This window comes from Salmo trutta, chromosome 5 (assembly GCF_901001165.1).
Source record: "Salmo trutta chromosome 5, fSalTru1.1, whole genome shotgun sequence".
NCBI classification, from domain to species: Eukaryota; Metazoa; Chordata; class Actinopteri; order Salmoniformes; family Salmonidae; genus Salmo; species Salmo trutta.
Window position 1 is genome coordinate 39685866 of NC_042961.1, and position 21967 is coordinate 39707832.

The following is a 21967-nucleotide window of genomic DNA, read 5'->3' on the forward strand; positions in this document are numbered from 1 at the left end:
CTCACTCACCCTCTTTCTAGAACGCCCACATCTTGCGCCTCATATCTGGTCTGAATGACCCCCTCTTCCTTGAGCCTCTCCAAAACTGAGCCATGTTTAAATTCTTGTTTGTTCTCATTCACCACTGATTTGATTAGTTTGGGTTTGTGGCTAAGCTCTGTTTGGCCCTCCTTGCAGTCATATATCTCCTCTGCCCATTCAGGCCTTTTACCTCGACTTGACTGTTGATTGAGAGACGAATCACTGTAGAGAGGCGTTTGACAATGTGTCGATGGAAAGCCAGCGTCAATGGCCTCACTTGGGCAAGATGGCAACATAGACACCATTCCCTTTTCTAATTCATCATGAGTGGGAGCCAGAGACTGCACTGTTTTCTCTTTCAGTGACTTTTCCCAAAATGGCTTCTCCTCCACAGGACACTGATGAATTGGAGGATCCTCTTGATTTTGCGTCTTTGTGGATGGAATCCCTTGGACATGTGTAACTATTGGGCAAGTTAACAAAAGACTGGGCATGTTTGGCTCTTGTTCTTCTTTAGGCCATGGTGCTGATGGAAAGCCAGGTATACTAGCTTCTTTTGGGCAAGATAATAACATAGCTGCCATTCCTTTGGCATCATCTGATCTACTGACTCCAATAGCTGGAATCTCTTTCTGTGTTTGCTGCCATAATGGTCCATCTTCCACAGCCCAGTTCTCTACTAAAACCTTATCTACTTTCTCTTGTTGTAAAGAGGGAAAGCCAGAGACTTTGGCAACATTGGAGCATGATGATTTAACTGTAGCAGTGATGTATTGCTCTGTCTTGGGTCTTGGGGCAGAGGGAAAACCAGGTATTTTGGCTTCTTCTGGACATGTTGGCTCCAGGGCCATCATATGTCTGTCAAACTCTTTGTCATCTTTTAATATACTCATAACTGGGGATGAAAGTACAGTCACAGAGAGCCTCGCCTTCACTGGCTTCTCTAACAATGGCTTTTGGTCAGCTGGCCAACCCTTAACTGGATCCTGCTCTGCTAGTTCTATCTTTATGGATGGGAGCCCAATAACATTAGAAATGTTGGGGCAAGATAGCACAATATTCACCATACTTGGAAGCTTCTCTACTATGAGCTGTGACACAGATGGAAAGCCCGGACTTAGAGCAACCCTTGCACAGGATGGTACAAGAGATAACATTGCCTTTATCGTGCGTGTGTCTCTGTAACAACAGTCTCCCTCAAATGGAGAGCATTCTAGAGTCTCCAGAGTGTTAGCAACCCTCGTTGGTGGTGTCTCCCAGAGTACACTCTTGACTGTCGGCCAGCCCTCTACATAAGCATGATCAGACATGACTGACTGTCTTGAAGGAAAACCAATTATACTAGAAACTTCCGGGCAAGATGGGGAAAGATTAGTCATGCATGGCTTTTTCTCTACTTCAACATGAGCATCTGTTTCTTGTGGACCCGATGGGAAGTTAGTAAGGGTGGCTTTTGCTGGGCATGGCAGCACAATACTTGTCAATATTTCTCTGTCTCTAAATGACATTTCCTCAGCTGGACAAAGCTGAAGAGATGGGAAACCTGGATTCAAAGCAAAACTTGGACATGATGGTATAAGAGATAACATTGCCTTTATCATGACTTTGTCTCTGTAACAACAGTCGCCCTCAAATGGAGAGCAATCCAGAGTCTCCAGAGTGTTAGCAACCCTCGTTGGTGATTTCTCCCAGACTACACTTTTGACCATCGGCCAGCCCTCTACATAACCATCATCCAACATGATCAATTGTCTTGAAGGAAAACCAATGATACTAGACACTTCCGGACAAGATGGGAAAAGGGAAGTCATGCATGGCTCTTTTTCTACTTCAACATGAGAGGTTTTGGCTTGTGGAGCCGATGGGAAGCCAGGAAGGGTGGCTTTTGCTGGGCATGATGGTACCATACTTGTCATTATTTCTCTGTCTCTGAATGACATATCCTCAACTGGAGAAAGCTGGAGATTAAGCCCCTCTCCTTTCCTCAATGATTTAACCCAAAATATCTCCCTGTCAACATGCCAGCCATCATGTCCTGCCTTGGATGGACGTCTTGAGGGGAAACCTGAAGCCCTTGAATATTTCGGGCAGGTAGGCCATAGACATACCATGCTTGGGATCACCCTAACATGAGCCCTATCCGACTTGTGCCGTGACGATGAGGGAAAGCCTGGAATGGTGGCTTTTATTGGGCAAGGTGGTAACATAGACACCATAATTCTAATCATCGCTCTCTCTTTGAATGATAATGTTTGCACTGGACAAAGGGCTAGTGTGTCTCTATTATTTAATGGCCTCTCCCACAGTGGCCTCTTGTCTACACACCAGCCATCTTTATCTGAATTGATAGGAAGACTAGAAGGTAAGCCATAAACTTTAGAAACTTTAGGGCAAGTCTGCAGAAAACTGATCATGCTTGGTGTGTCTGCAAACTTCTTCCCAGGTACAGAGGGAAAGCCTGGAATCACAGATGCTTCGGGACAAGATGGCATCAAAGCAAACATTGCCTTCATTTTGTCAATGTCTTCCTTTGATCCGTCTTTTGGAAAAACTTCTACCTTCTTCTGCAAGTGGTCAAACATCGGCTTGGGGTCAACAAACCACTCTAATGTTGTACCTCCCTCAGTGGATGCGAGACCCGGTAGGTTGGAAACTTTAGGGAACGTGGGAACAAGACTCAACATATTGGGTTGTGGTGCAGATGGGAAGCCAGGGATCCGAGCAGCATGAGGGCATGATTGCCTCAAAGGAATGTTGATTTTCATTTCCTCTTTGTCTGCTTTTGAGCTGTCAAAAATGACTTTCCTCTCCTTTGGCGGTCTCTTGTAAAATGGCCTCTCATCAACTACCCACCCTGTTTCCCTATTCCCCTCAATGGATGGAAAACCAGGGAGACTAGAAGTTTTAGGGCAGGAGGGAACAAGATGCATCATACTTGGTGCAGAAGGGAAACCAGGAATCATGGATGCTACTGGGCAACATGGCACCAAAGCAACCATTGCTTTCATTTTTTCAGTGTCTTCTTTTGATCGGTCTTTCAGAAAAATGTCTTCTTCCTCCTCCTTCTTTTGCAAGTGTTCAAACATAGGCTTGGGGTCAACAAGCCACTCTAATGTTGTAGGCCCTTCAATGGATGCGAAACCCAGGAGACTGGAAACTTTAGGGCAAGCAGGAACAAGACTCAACATACTAAGATCTACCTCAGCTTTGGGATGTGGTGCAGAGGGAAAACCAGGAATCCTGGTCTTCTTCGGGCAAGATGGTAACATATCTACCATGTTATTTGTAACGTCTTTGTTATCATGTGGCATTGCCTGTACCAAAGAAACTGTTATTTTCTTAAATGGCCTCTCCAAAAGTGTTATCCAGTTAGCATGCCAGACAACATTTTCAGACTTATGCAGATGTCTAGAAGGTAAACCAAAAACTCTGGAAAGTCTAGGACAAGTAGGCAGAAGGTTCATCATAATTGGCTCTTGTCTTGGTGCAGAGGGGAAGCCAGGAATACTGGCTGCTCTTGGGCAGGATGGTGTAAGAGCAAGCATGGTGCTGGCCATTTCACTATCATTATAGACTATGCCAACATTATCTAATAATCCTGACCTTTTTCTTGGTGACATCTTCAAATAATCTTTATCTACTGGCCAATCTGGTGCCTGATTCAGATCCAAAGCTGGCAATCCAGAAACAGTCGATACCTTTGGGCAAGTAGGCACAAGATTCACCATACTTGGGGTTTCTACTGATCTCTGCCTTGGTGCAGAAGGGAAGCCAGGTACACTAGTTTTCCTGGGGCAAGATGGTACCATAGCTACCATATGTTTCAGATCTTTGTCTTTATCATAAGCTGGAGAAATGTCTAGAATTGGCACACCCCTTTCCCTCAACGGCTTCTCCCAGAGTGGCACTCTGTCCACAAGCCAATATTCATCTCTAGACCTGATTCGCTCTATAGCGGGTAAACCAGAAACCTTAGAAAGTTTAGGGCAAGTAGTCAGAAGACTGATCATACTTGGTGTGTCTTCTAGCTTCGACTGCGGTGCAGAGGGGAAGCCTGGAATCCTGGCCTTATTCGGGCAAGATGGTAACATATCTACCATCTTTTTTGTAAGTTCTTTATCCTTGTGTGGCATTTCCTGCACGTAAACTGTACTTTTCTTCAATGGCATCTCCAAAAGTGGCCTGTTAGCATGCCAATCATCATTTTCTGACGTATGCAGATGAATAGAAGGTAAACCAAAAACTCTGGAAAGTCTAGGATAAGTAGGCAGATGATTAACCATACTTGGCTCTTGCTTTGGAGCAGAGGGGAAGCCAGGTGTACTGGCCTTCCAGGGGCAGGATGGTGACAAAGCTACCATATTTTTCACAATTTCCGTATCATGATAGACTGTGTCAATATCGTCCAAATGGAACATTGATTCTTCTGGCCTTTCTCTAGATGGCAACAGTGACTCTTTATCAACTGGCCACTCTACTGTTTGTATCTGTTTGATAGCTGCCAATCCAGGAACTCTAGATACACTTGGGCAATTTGGCATTATGTTAACCATACTTGGCTCTTGCCTTGGTGCAGATGGAAAGCCAGGGACACTAGCCTTCTTTGGGCAAGATGGTAACATGGCCACGATATTTTTCATTAGCTCATTGTCCTTGTGTGGCATTTCCTGCATTAGATATGCTGTTCTTTTCCTCAATGGTCTCTCCAAAAGTGGCCTGCTGTTAGCATGCCACTCAACATTTTCAGACTTATTTGGCTGTTTGGAGGGTAAACCAGAAACTCTAGCCAGTCTAGGGCAAGTAGGCAGAAGGTTAACCATATTCGGCTCCTGCGTTGGTGCAGAAGGGAAGCCAGGAATACTGGCCTTCCTGGGGCAAGATGGTACCATAGCTACCATATGTTTTACCAAATATGTATTATGAGCTGGAGAAATTTGTTGAATCGTTACATCCAATTCCCTCAATGTCATCTCCCAGAGTGGCATTCTGTCCACAATCCAATTTTCATGTCTAGACATTGTTGGTTGTTTGGAGGGTAAACCTGAAATTCTGGCCAATCTAGGGCAAGTAGGGAGAAGGTTAACCATGCTTGGCTCTTGCCTTGATGCTGAGGCGATGCCAAGAATACTGGCTGCGTTTGGGCAGGATGGTTTCAGAGCTGCCATGTTTGTGACCACTTCACTATCATGATAGACTCTGCCAACATTCTCCAAATGGAACACTGATTCATCAGGCCATTCTCTGGGTGACAGTGACTTTTTGTCAACTGGTAACTCTACTATTTGTGTCTGTTCTATAGTTGCCAATCCAGGAACTTTAGATACCCTTGAACAAGTTAGCATTATGTTAACCATACTTTGCTCTTGCCTTGGTGCAGATGGGAAGCCAGGAATACTAGCCTTCCTTGGGCAAGTTGTCAGCATGGCTACCATGTCTTTCATAATTTCAGTGTCTTTGAATGCCATTTCCTGATCTTGTAAAATATGTCCTTCTCTTTTCTTCAATGGCTTCTCCCACAGTGGACTGCAGTCCACTTTCCAGTCAATATCATCTGAATTGTTTGGAAGTCTAGAGGGTAAACCAGGTACTCTGGGAAGTTTATGGCAAGTAGGATGAAGACTGAGGATATTTGACTCTTGACTTGGCATAGATTCTACACCAGCTACACCAGCCTTTTCCGGGCAAGATGGTAAGAGAGCAACCACAAGTTCATTGTGCTCATATGACGTTGCATGTGCTACAGAAAGTGAAGGGATCAGCTCAACTGTTTTCCTCAATGGCTTTTCTATTATTGGCCGTCTGATAGCATGCCAGTAGTCAGGTTCTGACTCAGTTGGATGTCTAGAGGGTAAACCAGAAACTCTGGAAAGTTTAGGGCAAGTAGGAAGAAGATCATACTTCATGATAGTTCTTGGGGATCCTAACCTCTGCTTCAGTTTTGAAGGAAAGCCAGGAATACTGGCCTTCCTTGGGCACGATGGTAACATGGCTACCATATATTTCAACATCATTTTGTCTTTATATGCAATGCTAAGAGCTGAAGAAATTGGTTGAATCATCACATCCATTTTCCTCAATGGCTTTTCCCATAGTGGCTTTCTGTCCACAAGCCAATCTTCATCTCTAGAACTGATTGAGGGTAAACCAGAAACCCTAGACAGTCTAGGGCAAGTAGACAGAATGTTAACCACATTTGGCTCTTGCCTTGGTTCAGAAGGGAGGCCAGCAATACTGGCTGCTTTGAGGCAGGATGGGGGTTCTTTCCTTCGGGCAGAGGTGATGCCATGAATGCTAGTGATTCGAGGGCAGGATGGTGTCATAGCAAACATATTCCTGGTAATTTCACTATCATGATAGACTGTGCTAACATCCAATAATAATCCTGGCCGCTCTCTTGGTAACTTTGCAAACAATGTCTCTTTATCTACCGGCCAAACTACTGCCTGTTTTGGTTTCTGATTTAAAGCTGGCCATCCAGGAACTATAGATACCCTTGGACAAGTTGGAAGAAGACTCACCCTATTCGACACTTGCCTTGGTGCAGAAGGGAAGCCAGGCACACTAGCCTTCTTTGGGCAAGATGGTAACATGGCTGTCATGTTTTCCATCAATTTAGTATCTTTTAATGTTTTTTCATGATCTTGGGAAATATGTAAAATAAGCCCCTCTCCTTCCTTTAATTTTAATGGCTTTGCCCACAGGGGAACTCTGTCCACAAGCCAATCATCATCTCTAGAACTGATTGGCTGTTTGGAGGGTAAACCAGAGACCGTAGAAAGTCTAGGGCATGTAGACAGAAGACTGGTCATACTTGGTGTGTCTACTAGCTTCTGCCTAGGTGCAGAGGGTAAACCTGGAATCCTGGCCTTATTCGGGCAAGATGGTAACATATCGACCATATTTTTGGTAAGTTCTTTGTCCTTTTGTCGCATTTCCTGCGCTACAGAAAGTGCTCTGTTCTTCAATGGTCTCTCCAGAATAGGCCTATTGTTAGCATGCCAGTCAACATTATCTGACTTAATTGGCAGTTTAGAGGGTAAACCAGAAACTCTGGCCATTAAAGGGCATGTAGGCAGAAGGTTAACCATATTCAGTTCAGATTCAGAAAACTTTATTGTCCCAACATTGGGCAATTTGGTAGGCTCTTGCATTGTTTCAGATGGGAAGCCAGGAATACTGGCTGTTTTGGGGCAGGATGGTTTAAGATCCACCATTTTCTTGACCTTTTCACTATCATTATAAACTGTGCCAACATCCTCTAAACGGACTATCAATAATTCTACTTCTTTAGGTAACTTATTAACCGTGCTTGGCACAACCTGAGCTTTGGGCCTTGGAACAGATTGAAAACCAGGAATAGTACTCTCACTTGGACAAAATGGGACAAGCACTACCATACGTTTCAACATTTCTTTGTCTCCATACACTTGATCTAAAGCAATTGATGACGAAAGCTCAATAACCGTCTTCTCATCATGTGGTCTCTCCCATTTCAGCTTTTTATCCACACTCCAACCTACAGCCTCAGCCCCTTCAGTCTCCTTTGGTTTCCTGGAGACCAAACCAGGTGCACTGGATACGCTTGTGTAAGTTGGCACTAGATTCACCATACTTGGTTCCATTTGTGTTTTGGGTGGTGGCACTGGTCTTTCTGTTTTGGGTGGTGATGCTGGTCTTTCTGTTTTGGGTGGTGGTGCTGGTCTTTCTGTTTTGGGTGGTGATGCTGGTCTTTCTGTTTTGGGTGGTGATACTGGTCTTTCTGTTTTGGGTGGTGATGCTGGTCTTTCTGTTTTGGGTGGTGGTGCTGGTCTTTCTGTTTTGGGTGGTGGTGCTGGTCTTTCTGTTTTGGGTGGTGGTGCTGGTCTTTCTGTTTTGGGTGGTGGTGCTGGTCTTTCTGTTTTGGGTGGTGGTGCTGGTCTTTCTGTTTTGGGTGGTGGTGCTGGTCTTTCTGTTTTGGGTGGTGGTGCTGGTCCTTCTGTTTTGGGTGGTGGTGCTGAGGGGAACCCAGGAACACTGGCTACCTTTGGACAACTTGGCAACATGGGAGCCATACTTTCCATTACTTTCTGGTCCTCATCCGATGTTTCAGGGGCAGGGGTGATAATTGGTGTTCCTTTCAGTGGCTTCTCCCATAATGGACTTTTATCAATGGGCCATTCTTCGGGTCGGGCCTTATATCTGTTCCTAATCAATATGGATGGGAAACCAGGGTAACTGGACACTTTTGGACAAGATAGCAGCGAGGCAGCCATACTTTTAGTTCTAAAGGGACAGGGGACACCAAGGATATATGTCAGAGGAAAGGTGCCAACTGGGAACTACAAAACATGTTTAAATAACTAGTGGGACCAGCCCTAGATATTTATTGAAATGCAAACCTATGAGGTACATTAGTACCACATGTCTTCAGGACATGCTAACATGTTTTAGAACTAGTTGAATGACTGATACATTGAGGAACAGGGGTATGTAGTGATTGTGCACCATGCCACACTTACCCCCAATCCATGGGTACCCCTTGTTCTTTTGAACGTCTTGAACCTCTTGTTGTTTTGGGAGAATATTTAGGAGCATCTTTCTTAGGGACCAGTGTCTGCCCCTGCTCTTTCTTTGGGTCTTTCTCCTTTGGCAGACCCCTCTGTGACACTCTGTACGGCCGTGTGGTCTGCAACTCAGTGAGGTGGGAGGGCGGGGCCATCATCCTCTGCTGCCCACTGGTTACTGTCACAATCTGTTCAGGCTCTGGTTTGGCTAACGGTGTCCCTATCTGCATGGACATCTTGTTCAAGTGACTCCTCGTTCTGTCAAGTGACTTCATGGATGTGACTGTGGGCTCAGGTAAGCCAGGCCTTTGCATGGGTGAAAAAGGGAGAGGTTGCTGGGGTGTTGGAACTGGGAGTGCCCTGATTGACCTCTCCTCTGCCTGATTTGCAATCGGTTTTGGCATCTCAAAATATTGGAGCCCCGGAACAGAAGGTGCTCGGGGGCTAAAGGGCAGGACAGGGGTCATGCTCTCAGGTCTGAGGGACAAACAAATCAAGGTCAGAGTTCAGAGGTCAAGGGATGGGGGGAGATTGCATCTCCATAGCAACAACGCAGTGAAAAACAGGCAAGGTTCCCCATATCAAGCATGGTCAGAGGTGCTACTGTAAGGGCACAAGCACAAGCTTTGCTAAGGATTTTACATTAATTCTTTAGCATACTTCTAGAGTTAGCATACTACTAAATTGCACACAAAGTAGATAACCAGCAAGCGCTCAGTCAAAAAAAGTAAATCATGTACGACAATCACTGGGACAAGACGAGCAGAGATCTCTCTATGTATTTAAAATGTTTACATTTGACCCTTATTTAACTAGGCAAGTAAGTTTTTAAGAACAAATTCTCATTTACAATGATGGCCTATTGCAACAGCATTGCAGCTTGAGGAAACTTGATACACCATAAATCTGCCTACCAGAAACTGATACAATCGTTTTGGTTTCACTATTGACAACCAGGTAGTTTCCAATGAATCACAATATTTCAGATGGATACATTGCTACAGTGGCCATGCATCCTGAGTGACAAAATATGTAGTTCTAGCTTTGCAGTGCCAAAGCCAACAAATGGTTATAATTACAACTTTTAAGAACTCTGCCATGCTTCCAACAATATATGACAAATAAAATAGCAATTGTATTTTTTTATTTCACGTATATTTAACCAGGTAAGCTAGTTGAGAACAAGTTCTCATTTACAACTGCGACCTGGCCAAGATAAAGCAAAGCAGTGCGACACAAACAACAACATAGAGTTACACATGGAATAAACAAGCGTACAGTCAATAACACAATAGAAAAAAAGAAAGTCTATATACAGTGTGTGCAAATCGCATGAGGAGGTAAGGAAATAAATAGGCCATAGTAGCGAAGTAATTACAATTTAGCAGATTAACACTGGAGTGATAGATGAGCAGATGATGATGTGCAAGTAGTGATACTGGTGTGCAAAAGAGCAGAAAGTAAATAAAAACAATATGGGGATGAGGTAGGTAGATTGGGTGGACTATTTACAGATGGACTATGTACAGCTGCAGCGATCGGTTAGCTGCTCAGATAGCTGATGTTTAAAGTTAGTGAGGGAAATGAAGGTCTCCAGCTTCGGCAATTTTTGCAATTCGTTCCAGCCACTGGCAAGAGAGAACTGGAAGGAAAGGCGGCCAAAGGAGGTGTTGGCTTTGGGGATGACCAGTGAGATATACCTGCTGGAGCGCGTGCTACGGGTGGGTGTTGTTATCTTGACCAGTGAGCTGAGATAAGGCGGAGCTTTACCTAGCATAGACCTATAGATGACCTAAAGCCAGTGGGTCTGGCGACGAATATGTGGCGAGGGCCAGCCGACTAGAGCATACAGGTCGCAGTGGTGGGTGGTATAAGGGGCTTTGGTAACAAAACGGATGGTACTGTGATAGACAGCATCCAGTTTGCTGAGTAGAGTATTGGAAGCTATTTCGTAGATGACATTGCCGAAGTCGAGGATCGGTAGGATAGTCAGTTTTACTAGGGTAAGTTTGGCGGCGTGAGTGAAGGAGGCTTTGTTGCAAAATAGAAAGCCAATTCTAGATTTGATTTTGTATTGGAGATGTTTGATATGAGTCTGGAAGGAGAGTTTACAGTCTAGCCAGACACCTAGGTATTTGTAGTTGTTCACATATTCTAGGTCAGAACCGTCCAGAGTAGTGATGCTAGTCGGGCGGGCAGGGGGCGGGCAGCGAACGGTTGAAAAGCATGCATTTGGTTTTACTAGCGTTTAAGAGCAGTTGGAGGCCACGGAAGGAGTGTTGTATGGCATTGAAGCTCGTTTGGAGGTTTGTTAACACAGTGTCCAAAGAAGGGCCAGATGTATACAGAATGGTGTCGTCTGCATAAAGGTGGATCAGGGAATCACCAGCAGCAAGAGCGACATCGTTGATATATAGAGAGAAGAAAGTCGGCCGAGAATTGAACCCTGTGGTACCCCCACAGAGACTGCCAGAGGTCCGGACAACAGGCGCTCCGATTTGACACACTGAACTCTGTCTGCGAAGTAGTTGGTGAAACAGGCGAGGCAGTCATTTGAGAAACCAAGGCTATTGAGTCTGCCGATGAGAATACAGTGATTGACAGAGTCGAAGGCCTTGGCCAGGTCGATGAAGACGGTTGCACAGTACTGTCTTTTATCGATGGCGGTTATGATATCGTTTAGTATCTTGAGCGTGGCTGAGGTGCACCCATGACCAGCTCGGAAACCGGATTGCACACCGGAGAAGGTACGGTGGGATTTGAAATGGTCAGTGATCTGTTAATTAACTTGGCTTTCGAAGACTTTAGAATGGCAGTGCAGGATGGATATAGGTCTATAACAGTTTGGGTCTAGAGTGTCATCCCCTTTGAAGAGGGGGATGACCGCGGCAGCATTCCAATCTTTAGGGATCTCGGACGATACGAAAGAGAGGTTGAACAGACTGGTAATAGGGGTTGTAACAATGGTGGCGGATAATTTTAGAAAGAGAGGGTCCAGATTGTCTAGCCCAGCTGATTTGTACGGGTCCAGGTTTTGCAGCTCTTTCAGAACATCTACTATCTGGATTTGGGTGAAGGAGAAGCTGGGGAGGCTCGGGCAAGTAGCTGCGGGGGGTGCGGAGCTGTTGGCCAGGTTGGGGTAGCCAGGAGGAAAGCATGGCAAGCCATAGAGAAATGCTTATTGACATTTTTGATTATCATGGATTTATTGATGGTGACCGTGTTACCTAGCCTCAGTGCAGTGGTGTTGATGCAATGTTGATCGCAGACAGCACAAGATTTTTGTGCAATAACACAACAGCTGCCTTAGACTCAAACACAACTCCTTCAGACAGTTATCCAAGACACTGTATCTATGTCACCATTATAACTAATAAGAAGAGTACACAGACTACAGCAAAACTAGGAAAACCACAGCATTGACAAGAAGAATTGTTACACAAGACATTTCCTTGAAGTCGGACGGTTACTGTATTCCTGACATACCACTAAATAGTTTTAGGCCTATTCAAGTTAGTATGAATGTGAAATTCACTCGTCATAGTTATCAATACGTTCAATTTACCATACTGTTGTCTTTCAAAGTGGCCTTTACTGTGTCATCTTACATCTTTGTCTTACAAAACTCCATCATGCAAAAAAATAACAACAAAAAAACAGACCATGCTCACCATCCACATTGAATGGAGATGTTCAGGTTAAAACCAAACCAGCCATTCCAAGCATAAAGAACGAGCACCACCAGTAGCTGTATAACCTTTGAATTCACTCACCCTGCCATTCCCTGGACAACCTCCGTTCCAAACATTGAGTCTGTCCCCCATCTTCTCGCGTAAGCTCTTGTCTCAAAGGGCTTAGCCAATGGGTCAAGTGAGGATGTTGATGGGTCTGGCCTCTGATTGGCAATACTGATCATTCCAGCAGTGCGGGCTAGAAGGGATGACAGAGGAGAACATCATAAAGATTAATCTGACGCCATCAGTACACACCGTCATGACTGTGGGCCAAATCCTGACTTGAAGATCTGTGCCCTATAATTTTAAGTTTTGAGCAAAGTTAAGTACACAGATCTCAAGTTAGGATTTGGCCCTGTGTATAGATTTAGGGATGTTCCTAAAAGGCATTGTGGTTGCTTAAAACTTCTTATGGATGGGTGGCAGTATTGAGTAGTTTGTATGAAGAAGGTGCCCAGAGTAAACTGCCTGCTACTCAGGCCCAGAAGCTAACCTCTACGGGCCACGGGGGCAGTATTGAGAATTTTGAAAAAAATATGTGGCAATTTTTAACTGCCTCCTACACCAACTCAGAAGCTAGGATATGCATATTATTTACACATTCGGATAGAAAACACTCTGAATTTTCTAAAACAGTTTGAATGGTGTCTGTAAGTATAACAAAACTCATATTGCAGGCAAAAACCTGTGAAAAATAGATTTAAAAAAATGAGAATTTTGTGACTGTACTATTTAGTATCATTGTTTTAAAGATACCACAGTGAGAAAGGATTCAGTTCGCAACTCCTACTGCTTCCACTAGATGTCAACGATCTTTAGAAAGTTGTTGGAAGCATCTGTGATGAATACAGACCGAATAAGAAAGCTTACAAGTTGACACGTCATCACTTCATTTTTTGCGCCTGCGCATGAATCTGAGAAGAGTGCCTTTGTCATTATCGTTTATTCTAGACACTTGATAGGTTGTGTGAAAATATTACTGATGTTTACTGATGTTTCACGTTAAAAATGGACCAAAAGATTAATGATGAACAACGTTTGACATGTTTAAACAAACGTAAATAGATTATTTACTAGGTTTTCTTTAGCTTTTCGACGTGACTTTACACTGCCCACCTCATTTTGTGGGAGCCTACTGAACGCTAACTATTTGGACATAAATTATGAACTTTGTCAAAAGAAACCACATTTGTTCTGGACCTGGGATCTCTGGCAGCGCCTTCTGATGGAGATAATCAAAGGTAAGGGGATATTTAGAATGTTATTATCGATATTAGATGATGCTAATGCTAACGGTATAGCTTAGCTTAGCATATAGCTTATTGTTGTTAGCATAGTACCCAGTTTATGCAAAATGTGATTTCCCAGTAAAGTTATTTTGAGATCTGGCCATTCGGTAGCAATTACGAGATGATAATATATTATTCTTTGAATGACAATATTATAATTTACCAATGTTTTCGAATAGTAATTCCGTGATTTGTAATGCTGGATTCACTGGGTGCATTCGAGCCGAAAAAAATTCTGAATTTCACCGCGACTGTAAATGCTGTTTTTGGATATAAATATGAACTTGATGGAACTAAAAATGCATGTATTGTATAACATAATGTCCTATGAGTGTCATCTGATGCAGATTGTCAAAGGTAAGTGCATAATTCTAGCTAGTTTTCTGTCTGTTGATGCCCTTCTTTGAATTGGCTAAACATTACACGCAGCTATTGTCAATGTACTCTCCTCACATAACCTAACTTTATGCATTCTCCGTAATGCCTCTGAAAATCGGACAGCGTGGTTAGATTTAGAAGATATATCTTTCAAATGGAGGAAAATAGTTGATTATTTGATTTTTTGAAATGATTACTCTTGCAGTTTTGAATTCCCCGCCATGGTCACATGACAATGAATCCCAATACCGGGATAAGATCGGGATAAGATCCTCAACAGGCTAAGATATGCATATTATTAGTGGATTTGGATAGAAAATACTCTGAAGTTTCTAAAACTGTTTGAATGATGTCTGTGAGTATAACAGAACTCATATGGCAGGCAAAAACCTTGAGAAAAATCCAACCAGGAAGTGTGGAAATCTGAGGTTTGTTGTTTTTCAAGTGATTGCCTATCTAATATACAGTGTCTGTGGGGTCATTTTGCACTTCCTAAGGCTTCCACTAGATGTCAACAGTCTTTAGAACGTTGTTTCATGTTTCTACTGTGAATGGGGAGAGAATAAGAGCATATGGAGTCAGATGACTGAGAAAATGACATGAGCTCAATCACACGCACTCCCGTGAGAGTTAGGTGTGTTCCTTTTCATTTCTGAAGACAAAGGAATTGTCCGGATGGAATATTATGGAAGATTTATGATAAAAACATCCTAAAGATTGATTCTATACATCGTTTGACATGTTTCTACGAACTGTAATAGAACTTTTTTGACTTTTCGTCTGAACTTACTGCGCGAGCACAGTGCATTTGGATTACTCGACTGAACTTGCGAACAAAAGGGAGGTATTTGGACATAAATATGGACTTTATCGAAACAAAACAAACATTTATTGTGGAACTGGGATCCCTGGGAGTGCATTCCGATGAAGATCATCAAAGGTAAGTGAATATTTATAATGCTATTTGTGACTTCTGTTGACTCCAAAATGGCGGGTATCTGTATGGCTTGTTTAGATGTCTGAGCGCTGTACTCAGATTATTGCAAAGTTAGCTTTCGCAGTAAAGCTTTTTTGAAATCTGACACAGCGGTTGCATTAAGAAGACGTTTATCTAAAGTTCCATGCATAACACTTGTATTTTCATCAACATTTATTTCTGTAAATTGATGTGGCTCTCTGCAAAATCACCGGTGGTTTTGGAGGCAAAACATTACTGAACATAACGCGCCAATGTAAACTGAGATTTTTGAATATAAATATGAACTTTATTGAACAAAACATACATGTATTGTGTAACATGAAGTCCTATGAGTGTCATCTGATGAAGATCATCAAAAGTTAGTGATTCATTTTATCTCTATTTCTGCTTTTTGTGACTCCTCTCTTTGGCTGGAAAAATGGCTGTGTTTTTCTGTGACTAGTTGCTGACCTAACATAATCGTTTGGTGTGCTTTCGCTGTAAAGCCTTTTTGAAATCGGACACTGTGGTTGGATTAACGAGAAGTTTATATTTAAAATGGTGTATACTTGTATGGTTGAGGAATTTTAATTATGAGATTTCTGTTTTGAATTTGGCGCTCTGCACTTTCACTGGCTGTTGTCATATCGATCCCGTTAACGGGATTTCAGTCGTAAGATGTTTTAAGGTCCTACTCACTGGGAGTTGTGGCAGTGGTGTATTCCTCCTCTGTCAGAGTGCTCAACTGCCTCTGAAACTCTAGAAGGGAAAAGACAGGACATGGTTAGACCTGATTATCTTAAGGGAGAGTTAGCTTGGCACCCGTGACGTGATCAATAACCAACAATGAATGAAGGAAACACATTTAATGCTAACATAAAATTCGTACAATCAACAACAATTAGCAAGAGACTGTTACAACCAAAACAAGTCGCTAGGTGCCAAGTGTTCTCATGTGAAGATTGACAAGGGAATACATGTTATCATCATAGCATTCTATCATGAATGTCCCCATTATTAAACATGAGGACTTTGTCAGTGAACACCTTTCTGTTTGTTGCCTCAGGTTGTATACCTGTCTCTTGGGGAGCAGTGACTGGTGCTGGGAGGGGAGCAGTGGGGACTTGAGTCTGAGAGCCAGCAGAGAGCACAGGAGAAGGAACAGGATAGGGGGTGAGAGGAGAGGGCGAGTGGGGGAGCTCCAGAGGAGGGGAGGCCAGCCTCTTCAAATTGGGGTGGACCATGGTGGGAACCACCTGGTGCATCCATTCTGCAGTCTGGAGCGTAGCAGGGGGGACTGAGGTTGACAGTGAGAAAGAGAGAGAAAAGATAGGACACAGGGAAGACAAGAAAGGAAAGACAAGGGGGGAAAGGAGAAGGGAGGAAAGATGAAAGAATTTGATTCATAAGCGTTTCAACCAGTTGGGATCAAAGTACAATTTTGTAGACTGGTTAGACCAGCATTTGTCCAATGTCCATGCTTTGGGCTGAATCTCACTGAGATCTGTACCTGACTGGGAGACAGTGGCAGAAGCAGGATCTGCAGCACACGGAGAAGCGCCGATAGCATGAGGGGAGGGACCAGGAGCAGGGTCATAACATTGGGCAGCGGTAGGGTCAGAAGCAGTAGGAAGCCCAGGGGTGGGAACAGTGGGATCAGAGGAAAGATCAGGGGTAGAGGATAGGGAAGGGTCAGGGGTGGCGGTTGGGCCAAGGGCTGGGTCATCAAAGGTAATGGGAGTAGGGTTAACATCAATGGGAGTGGATGAGGAAGAATCAGAGACGATGGCAGGCGCAGAAGCAGGGGTGAGGACAGGAGCATCAGAGCCAGAGGAGGTTACGAGAGAGGGGGATGAGGACACAAGAGTGCGGTAAGGTGCTCCAATTGGGTCAGATGCGTAATCAGGGGTGGGGAGAGAGGAGGATGCAGGAGATGAGGCTAGCACAGGGGGAGGTAAGGAGAGAGGAGACTGCATGGAAGAATGGGACACATCAAGGGAGAATGACATGTAGGAATCAAGCTGAGAGAAAGCAGGATTACATGGTGTCTCCATGGTCCGCTTTGTCTGCTCTAGGGGCACAGGCTCCACTGAGTCAGGGGGAGAGGGGTGCAGAAATTTGGGGGAGAGGGCCGGCTGGGCCAGAGGGGCCTGGGATTTGGGCGGTCTCCATTCACTCTGCCAGGGTACTGTGAGGGAGGGATGAGAAGGGGTAGAATGGAGGGAGGGAGAGGAAACAAGAGATTAAAATAAGGCACAAGTTTGAGAGAAAGAGGGACAGGAGAGAGGAGATGAGGGAGAAATAGAGGGATGGTATATGGGTGGTTAGAAAAGATATTGGAATAGAAAGGGTATTCAGATTGGAATAAAGAGAGGGAGAGAGAAAGGGATAGAAAACAGTCAACAGAATAGTCCCTACATTGTCTGATATACAGTAGTAACATATGTAGTGATGTGGGAAACCCTACTGCACATGATGTAGGCTACATGCAACTTTCCCTCTAAGTTGCGCACTGGACTGCAGCCCAGAATAAATATCAGCCTGCCCAGAGAAGGACGAGATTGAACTTCACTCAGCTTTCTCGTTTTCCCCTTTAGTTAACAATATCAACGTTTCGCTCAACTGTGGGAATTATGATCTAATCAAATCTTTTTTTTTGTTTGTTTGTTACAATGTAACAAACTAACTGCAAGAGACTTTATCATAGGCAGAACGCATAGGAGTAGGATTCTATTGTATTGACAGGCACGACTCAGGCACGTACTCTACACAGACCGGTGCACCATAACCAATCATAGCTGCAGTAGGCCATTCACTTTGAACTGGACTGTGTTTACAGCATGAGCGGTCGCGAGTAGATGTGCTTGTTTTGAGATCAAAGCGAGAGCTGCATGTTCACATTTTGTTTATAATCTTTGCTAGTTAGTTGTTAGCCCAGTTACAGTGCCTTGCAAAAGCATTCATCCCCCTTGACGTTTTTCCTATTTTGTTGCATTACAACCTGTCATTTATATGGATTTTTATTTGGATTTCATGTAATGGACACACACAAAATAGTCCAAATTGGTGAAGTGAAATGAAAAAAAGTACTTGCTTCAAAAAAGAAAAATGTATTGAAAAATGGTACGTGCATATGTATTCACCCCCTTAGTGGTCTGCAACACCACTAAGCAAGGGGCACCACCAAGTAAGCGGCACCATGAAGACCAAGGAGCTCTGCAAACAGGTCAGGGACAAAGTTGTGGAGGAGTCCAGATCAGGGTTGGGTTGTAAAAATATATCTGAAACTTTAAACATCCCACCGAGTACCATTAAATGCATTATTAAAAAATTGAAAGAATATGGCACCACAACAAACCTGTCAACAGAGGGCCGCCCACAAAAACTCAGACCAGGCAAGGAGGGCATTAATCAGAGAGGCAACAAAGAGAACAAAGATAACACTGAAGGAGCTACAAAGCTCCACAGCGGAGATTGGAGTATCTGTCCATACGACCACTTTAAGCCATACACTCCACAGAGCTGGGCTTTACAGAAGAGTGGCCAGAAAAAAGCCAATGCTTAAAGAAAAAAAATAAGCAAGAACGTTTGGTGTTCGCCAAAAGGCATGTGGGAGACTCCCCAAACATATGGAAGAAGGTATTCTGGTCAGATGAGACTAAAATGTTGCTTTTTGGCCATCAAGGAAAATGCTATGTCTGGTGCAAACCCAACACCTCTTATCAGCCCGACAACACCATCCCCACAGAGAAGCATGGTGGCAGCATCATGCTGTAGGGATGTTTTTCATCGGCAGGGGCTGGGAAACTGGTCAGAACTGAAGGAATGATGGATGCCGCTAAATACAGGGAAATTCTTGAGGGAAACCTGTTTCAGTCTTCCAGAGATTTGAGACTGGTACGGAGGTTCACCTTCCAGCAGGACAATGACCCTAAGCATACTGCTAAAGCAACACTCGAGTGGTTTAAGGGGGAAACATTTAAATGTCTTGGAATGGCCTAGTCAAAGCCCAGACCTCAATCCAATTGAGAATCTGTGGCATGACTTATAGATTTGTCACGACTTCCGCCGAAGTAGGTATAGTTACCCGCTACCACTCATAGCCACAGCAATTGAGTCAATGCAGGGGGCGCGCTTCTTCACCAAACTAGATCTCAGAAGAAATTACAACCTGGTGCGTATCTGAGAGGGAGACGAGTGGAAGACGGCTTTCAGTACCACTTCAGGGCACTATGAGTACCTCGTCATGCCGTACGGGTTGATTAATGCGCCATCAGTCTTCCAAGCCTTTGTAGACGAGATTTTCAGGGACCTGCATGGGCAGGGTATAGTGGTGTATATTGATGACATTCTGATATACTCCGCTACACGCGCCGAGCATGTGTCCCTGATGCGCAGGCTGCTTGGTCGCCTGTTGGAGCATGACCTGTACGTCAAGGCTGAGAAATGCTTGTTTTTCCAGCAATCCGTCTCCTTCCTAGGGTATCGCATTTCCACCTCAGGGGTGGAGATGGAGAGTGATCGCATTTCAGCCGTGCGTAATTGGCCGACTCCCACCACAGTAAAGGAGGTGCAGCTGTTCTTAGGGTTTGCCAACTACTACCGGAGGTTTATCCGAGGTTTTGATCAGGTAGCGGCTCCCATTACCTCACTGCTGAAGGGGGGCCCGGTCCGTTTGCAGTGGTCGGCTGTGGCAGACAGGGCTTTTAGTCACCTGAGGGCTCTGTTTACCTCGGCTCCTGTGCTGGCCCATCCGGATCCCTCTTTGGCGTTCATAGTGGAGGTGGACGCGTCCGAGGCTGTGATAGGAGCTGTGTTCTCTCAGCGCTCGGGTACGCTACCGAAGCTCCTCCCCTGTGCCTTCTTCTCGAAGAAGCTCAGCCCGGCGGAGCGAAACTATGACGTGGGGGACCGGGAGCTGTTGGCTGTCGTCAAGGCCTTGAGGGCGTGGAGACATTGGTTTGAGGGGGTTAGACACCCTTTTCTCATCTGGACTGACCGCCGCAATCTGGAGACGGAACTCTCGCCAGGCAAGGTGGGCCATGTTTTTCACCCGTTTTGTGTTTACCCTTTCTTACAGACCAGGCTCCCAGAACGTAAAGGCAGACACATTGTCCCGGCTGTATGACACAGAGGAGCGGCCCATGGATCCCACTCCCATACTCCCCGCCTCCTGCCTGGTGGCATCGGTAGTGTGGGAGCTGGACACGGACATAGAGCAGGCGTTTTGTGCAGAGCCCGCTCCCGTCCAGTGTCCCGCTGGGCGTCTGTACGTCCCGTCTGCTGTTCGTGACCGGTTGATCTTTTGGGCCCACACGTCACCCTCCTCTGGTCATCCTGGGATCGGTCGGACAGTGCGCTGTTTGAGCGGGAGGTACTGGTGGCCTACCTTGGCTAAGGACGTGAGTGTTTATGTTTCCTCCTGATCGGTGTGCGCCCAGTGTAAGGCTCCTAGGCACCTGCCCAGAGGGAAGCTAAGTCCTGTCGTCTCCTCCCTCTGCCCGGTCTCCCTACGGCCCTACAGACTGCAGAGGCCTTGTTTACACACGTCTTCCGGCACTACGGGGTGCCTAAGGATATAGTGTCTGATCGGGGTCCCCAGTTCACGTCTAGGGTCTGGAAGGTGTTCATGGAACGTCTGGGGGTCTCGATCAGCCTTACTTCAGGGTTTCACCCCGAGAGTAATGGGCAGGTGGAGAGAGTGAACCAGGATGTGGGGAGGTTTCTGGGCGAGTGAGCGGCGAGTGAGCGGCGTTCGTGCCCTGGGCCGAGATGGCACAGAACACGCTTCGCCACTCCTCCACTAATCTCTCTCCCTTCCAGTGCGTACTGGGGTACCAGCCGGTTCTGACGCCTTGGCATCAGAGTCAGACCGAGGTTCCTGCGGTGGACGACTGGTTCAGGCGCGCGGAAGAGACATGGAAAGCCGTCCGTGTCCACCTTCAGCAGGCCGTGACGCTCCAAAAGAAGAATGCAGATCGCCACCGCAGTGAGACCCCGGTATTCGCAACGGGGGACCGGGTCTGGCTCTCGACCTGAAACTGCCCCTCCACCTGCCCTGCCGGAAGCTGGGTCCGCGGTTTGTGGAGCAATTTAAAGTCCTGAGGAGAGTGAACAAGGTTTGTTATAGGTTACAGGTATTAACCCCTCGTTCCATGTTTCTCTCCTCAGGCCGGTAGTGGCTGGTCCGCTCCAGGAGTCTGAGGTGTGGGAGGTTCCTCCGCCCCCTCTGGACATCAGGGGGGCCCCGGCGTACTCCGTTTGCTCAATACTGGATTCAAGGCATTGGGCGAGGGGCCTTCAGTATCTCTTGGAGTGGGAGGGGTACGGTCCGGAGGAGAGGTGCTGGGTTCCAGTCAAGAACGTGTTGGACCCTTCAATGCTGCAGGAGTTCCACCGTCTTTGTCCGGATCGCACTGCGCCTCACCCTCCTGGTCATCCCCGAGGCCGGTGTCGAAGCGCTGCTGGAGCCGCACGTCAAGGGGGAGGTACTGTCATGACTTCCGCCAAAGTTGGTCCCTCTCCTTGTTCGGGCGGCGTTCGGCGGTCGACGTCACCAACCTTCTAGCCATCACCGATCCACTTTTCATTTTCCATTGGTTTTGCCTTGTCTTCCATCACACCTGGTTCCAATTCCATCAATTACATGTTGTGTATTTAACCCTCTGTTCCCCACCATTTCCTTGTCCGTAATTGTTTGTTGTAGTGCTTGTGCACGGTATGCTGGTATTTACCGGGTTTTGTTTGACCCATTTATTTTGTATTATTCTGTTGACGGTGGTTTATGGTTATTAAACATAACCGTTGTAAATCAGTTTCTGCTCTCCTGCGCCTGACTTCTCTGACGCCAGTAGCATCGCATTACAAGATTGCTGTACACCAGCGGAGCCCATCCAACTTGAAGGAGCTGGAGCAGTTTTGCCTTGAAGAATGGGCAAAAATCCCAGTGGCTAGATGTGCCAAGCTTATAGAGACATACCTCAAGAGACTTGCAGCTGTAATTGCTGCAAAAGGTGGCTCTACAAAGTATTGACTTTGGGGTGG

The 21967-nt window shown here is 45.5% G+C and overlaps 1 protein-coding gene across 11 annotated transcripts in view; it reads right to left on the minus strand.

Annotated features, from left to right (window-relative positions):
- LOC115194132 (EH domain-binding protein 1-like protein 1) overlaps positions 1-21967 on the minus strand; it is a 75407-nt gene that overhangs the window by 29657 nt on the left and 23783 nt on the right. For 5 of the 11 annotated variants that reach the window (XM_029753547.1, XM_029753541.1, XM_029753542.1 and 2 more), the window contains exons 11-16: positions 16434-17111; positions 15999-16220; positions 15623-15682; positions 12338-12494; positions 8520-9041; positions 10-8283 (exon numbers count right to left, since the gene is read on the minus strand). In XM_029753547.1, the coding sequence (XP_029609407.1) occupies positions 10-8283; positions 8520-9041; positions 12338-12494; positions 15623-15682; positions 15999-16220; positions 16434-17111 (9913 nt within the window). The remainder of the gene's footprint in view (positions 1-9; positions 8284-8519; positions 9042-12337; positions 12495-15622; positions 15683-15998; positions 16221-16433; positions 17112-21967) is intronic. The other 6 variants (XM_029753552.1, XM_029753549.1, XM_029753548.1 and 3 more) reach the window with 3 other exon arrangements.